The 6,934-nt window shown below is 38.8% G+C and overlaps 1 protein-coding gene across 1 annotated transcript; it reads right to left on the bottom strand.

The window, feature by feature from the left end:
- Positions 1-1,016: 1,016 nt before the first annotated feature.
- LOC110426533 (putative auxin efflux carrier component 1b) lies at positions 1,017-4,531 on the bottom strand. The gene is made up of 6 exons (XM_021441768.2): positions 3,275-4,531; positions 2,478-2,754; positions 2,304-2,389; positions 2,014-2,171; positions 1,844-1,920; positions 1,017-1,513 (listed from the first exon to the last, which is right to left on the bottom strand). Exons 1-6 carry the CDS (start codon positions 4,392-4,394, stop codon positions 1,447-1,449), a joined length of 1,785 nt encoding a protein of 594 aa, XP_021297443.1. The 5' UTR covers positions 4,395-4,531; the 3' UTR covers positions 1,017-1,446.
- Positions 4,532-6,934: the final 2,403 nt, after the last annotated feature.

Below are 6,934 nucleotides of genomic sequence, written 5' to 3'. Positions count from 1 at the left end.
GACTATCTGAAATATACCCAAAGTTGTGGCATGAGTATGACAAACCACTTAATGGATAATACTTTTACTACCTAAATCCTATTCAAAACCAATTATAAGTACCCTAATTTTTAGTCAACCCGATTACAAAACACATTGACATCCTTACTTGGTCCGGATCCCTGAGAATGACACATCATTTCTCTTAATTTACTTCCACGACAATTGGGCTAATTATTTGGCACCCCAAGGAGTTATTGATTTGGAAAAAAATAGCAAGTGTTGAATGTTCACGGGCTGTAAGGAAAAATTGTAGTAACATCCACAAAATGGAATATATGTAAGCTCAGTATCAGCATCATAAGTATATGAGTAATTCATGGAAGATAAAATTTGACATCTTTTTAATCAAAGATCCTCCCTGGGTCTTGTACTTTTGCGAAATGTTTACCTCATTTTATTTACTGCCATTAGTGGAAACACCAATCCTGTAGAGTAGAGGCGTAATAATTCATTTTTCTTTGTAATTATGCGACATGCTGTTGATCTCATTTAAACGACGCACGCAGCAAATAAATGTGATCCATTATTATCTCAAGTACTTTAATACCGAGACCCACCACAAAGCCTTTTTAATTAAGCACTGCCCAAACACAGCCTTAGTGGGGGCAGGGGTCAATTTCAGAGGTCTCCAATAAGCCGACATAAGTTTAAATGTAGCTCGTTCAGCACAAGCTTAATACCTTAGCTGCCGCGCCCAACCTAAAGACAGCTATCAAACATAGACCTGCCATCTTTTCAAGTCCCAACCGTGAAATGTATTCAGATTGATAGACAAAAACCCAGCCTCGGGTGACAGCTGGTGCTCCTTTTCTTTTTAGGCCACAGGCGTTTATTATAGCTGGCTTTTTGGTCTGCTGGGTCTTTTAATTTTAGTGAATACTTGTCTTTAAAAATTGGAAAAGAAAGAAACACAGATGAAACACCACCAAGCCACCCGGTTGGCTTCCCACCTTGTGTGTATTTTCTAAAGAGTGTAGACAAACATACTTGCTGTGGGCGTGGGATTTTCTTGCATAGAGATTCCAATCGGATTAATCTCTCTTTTTGACCTTACAAAAGGTTAAAGAAAAACGCAGAGGCATCTTTGCTGATCTACAAACATGCCTGACTTTCTTTCATCAAAAATAACAAAAGCAAAAAGCACGAGGCTCCGGGTGAGAAAAGCATACATAAAGAGAACAAAAAATTTCTAGCGCCCATGGCTGTCAATGTTTCCACTTTGCTATCACCGGTTGTGAAGAGAAATCTCTGTGCTCTTTTCTCTAATCACTAATGATCAGTTCAGAAATGAAATCATATTTTCCCCTGTTAGAGAAATCCAAAAACTTCCCAAATTCCAAATGGGTAGTGTACTAATTGTATCTAGTCTTCTTTCCCTTATAAGACTCCAAAAGTAATTTTGCTTCAAAGTCCCATCAGGATGTAGTAAACCAGTGTTATAGGAAGGGCAATCAGCATTCCGAATATCACCCTGAACAAAATTAGGAATGAAGAATTTCAGCTTCACATCATGACTTATAAGCAATCATTATCCATAATGACATACTAACATTAATAATTACATTGATTCAATTACCCAAAAAAAAGGAAAAAGAAAAGCATTCATAATTGCATGCAATAAACATGAAAGCTTATATCTTTGGACTTGGACCACCACCTTATTCTCAGCTGGACCACTAGCACATAAGATTAAAGCTTATATCTTTACAAATAGAGACATGCACGTCAGTACAAGTCATGCCGCATGAAAGAGTTTCGCATATGAGAAGCTAAAGAGTTTAGATAAAAGTTCGTTACACACCCTGTGCTCAATATGTCAGGATGAACATTGTATTCCTTTGCAAAGACGAAAGGGACAATCCCTTGTGGAAGAGCTGCCTGAAAATCCAAACAATTCAAAGTCCTGAATCAGATCTACTTGACAGAGTAGAGAACCCGCCAAACAAGGTTAATACAAGAAACCGCTATTACCTGCACAATTGCGATATGTAGTAGGACACCTCTCAATCCAACAGCGATCGAGGCAGCAGCCATAACTGCAGGACCTGTTAGGAATCGAACTGCCATGGCAAAGGCTGCAATCGTGTTTCCACATGCAATAATCCTCGGCTGAAGTGCCATGAATAAACCTGCAACCCAAAATCTTAGCTTCTGCAGAAGAATCAAGCAAAAATACAAATTGACAACAACAGTTTTACCGACTAAAATGCCTGGATATCTTCCAAACACAGAAACCTCAATTAAGTTGATCATTGACTTACCAAGACTAAACATTGCCATTCCAAGACCTGCATCAGAAAGAATAGATATTGAACGAGCAATTATTGCAGGCATCTCAATATCCCATCTGCAAAAATGCAAAGAGCCATTAAAATTTTGTATAAATGGATCAGAAAAATACACTTCAAAGGAAAAGGTGATGTAGCTTTACACACTTGAACGAAACAAGAGACCAGGTGAGGCCAATCAGACTCGAATAAGTATTGGGATTCCTGATTAGTTTTCGCCACACCATTATGAGGATGAGTCTAGTCATAACACTAGCAGGAGGCATAGCAGTTGGCTTTGTTTCGGCGTGAGCACTACCCTTAGGGTGGAGTTCAGTTGTGGAGCTTGAACCAAGCTTGGAAAGCACTGGTCCTTCACGGTCAACCCCACTTGTAAGTTGTTTATTACCAAAGCTAAATTCATCTCTACCATACTCATCATAGTCTGGAAGTCAAAAAAAAAAAAAACATAAATTATTGCTAATACAACAAATGAAAATGACATGAGAGGAAAGCATTATTAGAGTGATGACAAATACAACCAAAAGAAAACACTCCGTGGATCAAAAGAAAGAAGAACAAGACCATCAAGGAAGAGAAAGGCGAAAAGGAAAAGAGGCAACAAACAACCAACCAGCCCCACTTGATGCACAACGGGAAAAAGCATTCTCCAATCCCAAACTCTCATTCAACAAGACAAATACAGTTACCCCAATAAACAGAGCATTCCAATAAAACAAAAATGCGACTCATTCACGTCCAATACTATAAAACCACATTCACAACATCCAAGAAACAATCAAGACTAAAGGTAACAAATAACAAATAACCTTAAAGTTTAGTGTTGGAAATTGCCAAATCCTAATGCCCCTCAATGCAAAATCACAGTCAGAACAAGTAGTAAACGAAAACGACCAAAAAATACCGAAACCCAAACAACGACTTTGAAAGGTTAATGTTGATACCTTTTTGGTGAGCTACCCCACCAAGATCATTCCCATACTCTCCTCCCCTGAAAACATGAATCCCACCTTCTGATACAGGAGAAGCGCTTGAACTCCAAACAAACATATGCAAATCCTTGCCACTATCAGTTCCATTTGCCTTCTTCTTGGCACCTGGTCCAGTCACTGGAGAGAAGATTCCAGCACTAGTTGGAGCAGGATAAGCATTGCCATTTGCTCTCCCTGGATTACCAAATACCCCAAGTCCGTTCTCTTCATCGAAACCCAAGTTCCCAAAGTTGGATTGTCTTGGACTCACATTGCTTACGTTTTTTCCATTCACCATTGAGTAGAAATCAGTGTGGTTGAAGCTGGATCCTCTTGGAGTAGGATTTCTTGATGATTGGAGGGAGTAAATTTCCGCATTTGTCAAATTTGATGGCCTTGGGGTTAAAGAGACGCCTGAGTTTGGACCGTGTGATCGGCGAGAAAAAATTTCCGAGCGAGAACTAGTAGATTTTCTAACAGTGACATGGAGTTTCCCGTCTTCCCCAACTTCGGCATCGGTTTGCAATGGCTCTTTCCCGTCCAGGGAAATGATATCAGAATCAACTTTGAAGGAAATGATAGAGCCAGCAGTATCTGGGAATTGCTCAGCTATCAGAAGTCTAGCTCCTCTGTATTCAAAGAGAAAGAGCATCAACGTGTACCAAATTATGCATTGAAGAACGACTATTTGGACCATTAAGCTCCCTGAATATTCTCCATACATTCCTTTCAACAAAGGGATGCCCATGACAAGAGTGTTTGGAAGAGTTGAGAGCGAAAATAAGGTGATGGACCATTCCAGGGAACCTCTTGAGCTAGTTCTTGACCAGATAGCCAACACAACCAAGACTATGATCTTTTGGAGAGTGTCCGCTGCAATGAACCTCAAGTTCATAGCGTATGGATTGTTGGTAGATATGAAATGGAAAGAAAGGAGAGGCACTGCAAATAAAGCAACGAACCGATTGATGCCAGAGCACTGGTCAGGGCTGAAGATTTTCCACCATTTCACAGAACCATATGCTAAGATCATAGCCACATAAAGCGGCACCACGGCAGTAAGGACATGGTAGAGGTCTGTGGCACTGATCATTGTGTATTGCAAGAGAAACCCAGATGACAAATATATAAAGAGCTAACAAGTGTAAAACCCAGATATAATTTCACACGAGAACGAAGAAGAAATGCACTTTGTATGATTCTTCCCACAGTTGTCAGGGATTTTCTTGTAGGAAATGGAAAGAGTAGGGCAGGAAAATGACTATAACCGATGAGGGAAAGAACCAAAAAAAATCAGCCCCATTATCATATCGGGTCAAGGGATAATTAACTAAGAAACAAAAAAAAAGAGAGGACACAGCTGATAATGGTCACCGTAAATATAGCTTCGGCGAGAGAAAACAGAGAAAGGAGAGTGGAGAAAAAAGAAAGTGAAGGAGTTATATTTAAGGGAGTTTATGGCAGACAAGGACATGAAGCAGGGGGCTTTTTAAGAGCCTTTGTGCAGTAGTCTAGTAAGTATATCTGTCATTTTAGAGAGATAGCAGGGGTATCAGAGGGGAAAAAGTGTACAGCGTGGAAATTGCGGGTGAGAGAAATAAGAATTGAGGGAGGAAATGACCAAACTGCATCAGGAGAGAAAAGGAAAGAAGAAGAACATAAATAAAGCCCGAGAGCTTCTATAGATTCTCTTTTATCATTTCTAGAGTACAGCTACTTTTAGTCTGCGCACATAGAGAAATGACATATAATGTTATTTCCTCCTTTCTTCTGTGCGGGACCAAAGAAAGAAAATTTGTTATGGCGGTTCTTGCGTCTCAATTCTTCTTAATAGCCGATATTTTGTTCTTTGGATATTTTTTAACAACGGGGCATTGTTACGGATCGCAACTCAACGGATTAGAGGTTGCTCAAGAATGTTTCGGAGTATCGGTATGTGAGAGAGTATTATTGAGAGAAAGCCTCTATTGGATAGCGTAAGTCAAGTGCAAAGTGTCAATAGGGGTGCACAGTACAGGCCCCTGGACGAGTCAGCCCGACAGAGAGCATGCCCATGTTGTTGTTATTATTTTACCTTTATCATTTTTTTAAAAAATAAAATTTTGAATTATTGAAAAAATTTAAATAACTTTTTACTTTTATATTACATTTAATCAAATTTTTATATGTGTATCTTTAAGAAAATATATTGTTATAATTTTTTTTTCAAAAAGCATCAAATTCATTCACAAAGAGGGAAAAAAAACCCTCCACCATTGCAAAGGGAACCATACCCCTATACAAACCAAGACCAAAAACCAAAAACACCAAAGAGGACCAATTCATTCAGCCTTCATAAACAAAAAAATCCCAAGGTGGTTGCAGACACTCAAGAACTTGCCTGAACATTCTCGCATTGAAAGAGACCTATTTTCCCAATCTAGTAGAAACAAGGGAAAGATCAATACAAAATGCAAATCCAAAGAAATAGGGCTTATTCACCACCATAAGCCCCAACCTGACACAAAAGATTAGACACAATTGAACCTCACCACCACTTAACCAAGATATAAGAGGGAATTAGTACGCTCTTAAAATCTCACTCTGAAGATGGATGGCGGGGTTAGACAATGTGTCATCTTCTTGGTTTGCCTTTTTCAATGAATGTTTGATCTCCCATATAACACTCATCTATTTTAACCTTTCAGTTTGAATCATCCAATATCTCAATCTCCACGGCGCAGTCATTGGATCTTTAATTTGTTTAACAACGTTGCACGCATCAATTTCAATCAACAAGGAATGATTGTCTTTCCATCTTAAGGTTGAGAAGATCAAAAACGCCTCCTTCATTAGTAGTAGAATTAGCAACGCCAATCGATTCGGAGAAAGTGATTAACACCTCCCTCTTCTCATTCCTCAAAATGCCCCAAATTCCAGTTGGTCCCAAACAACCTTAGGTCACTCTGTCGACATCAAATTTCAACTAACCCTACTTTAGTTTCTCTCATGTTATACCCTTTCTTTCATTTGCTTTCTTTTTACCAAAACATTTAGCATCAGGGAACATAAAAGTAGTCAAAACATAAGGATACTCACTTGGCCACTTAGCATTAGGCCAAAAAACCACTCTTATCTTAGCAGTCTCCCAACACTGTGTACTATCCCAAACTTTACCGTTGCAGACAACATCATTATGACACTTCCAAATTGTCCACAAAATCATAAAATAAGCCATTCACCAAATTCTTTCATCCGCATATCCCTAGTGACAATCGTTCTAAGACTTAAAGAATGATTTAACATTAATAGGAGCAATCCACTGATAACTAAACAAATCATGCCACCAAGACCACATCTTCCACGTTTACAAGCAAAAAATAAACAAGTGATTGGCAAATTTTGTCTCTTTGTTGCACAACACACAAACACTTTAGTTATCTTGTAGTAATCCTTTTCTTACCAGTTTTTCCTTCACCTTAAGTTTTTTCATGGAGAAGTTACCATACAAAAGCCTCAGTTCTATGTGGTGCAAGGCCAAGACATTTTTCCATACCTTGTCTCTCTTTTAAGTGAGTGCCATCAATCTCTTACAGAAAGATTTTGAAATATACAGACCACTAGTGCCACCTTTCCACACCATTTCATCTTTTA

The sequence above is a fragment of the Theobroma umbraticum genome, unplaced genomic scaffold (assembly GCF_002168275.2).
Source record: "Theobroma umbraticum cultivar Fairchild unplaced genomic scaffold, ASM216827v3 scaffold_89.0, whole genome shotgun sequence".
NCBI classification, from domain to species: Eukaryota; Viridiplantae; Streptophyta; class Magnoliopsida; order Malvales; family Malvaceae; genus Theobroma; species Theobroma umbraticum.
Note: the sequence above shows the minus strand (reverse complement) of the source record. Positions and strands in the feature narration are given on the sequence as shown.

What these genes read in the sequence shown, in the direction of transcription:
- LOC110426533 (XM_021441768.2), bottom strand. Translation starts at nt 4,394, where the DNA reads ATGATCAGTGCCACAGACCTCTACCATGTCCTTACTGCCGTGGTGCCG. An exon ending in TGGGGTAGCTCACCAAAAAG is followed by an intron (nt 2,755 to 3,274) that starts GTATCAACATTA and finishes TTTGACTTCCAG; the next exon opens with ACTATGATGAGTATGGTAGA. An exon ending in TGGTCTCTTGTTTCGTTCAA is followed by an intron (nt 2,390 to 2,477) that starts GTGTGTAAAGCT and finishes GCATTTTTGCAG; the next exon opens with ATGGGATATTGAGATGCCTG.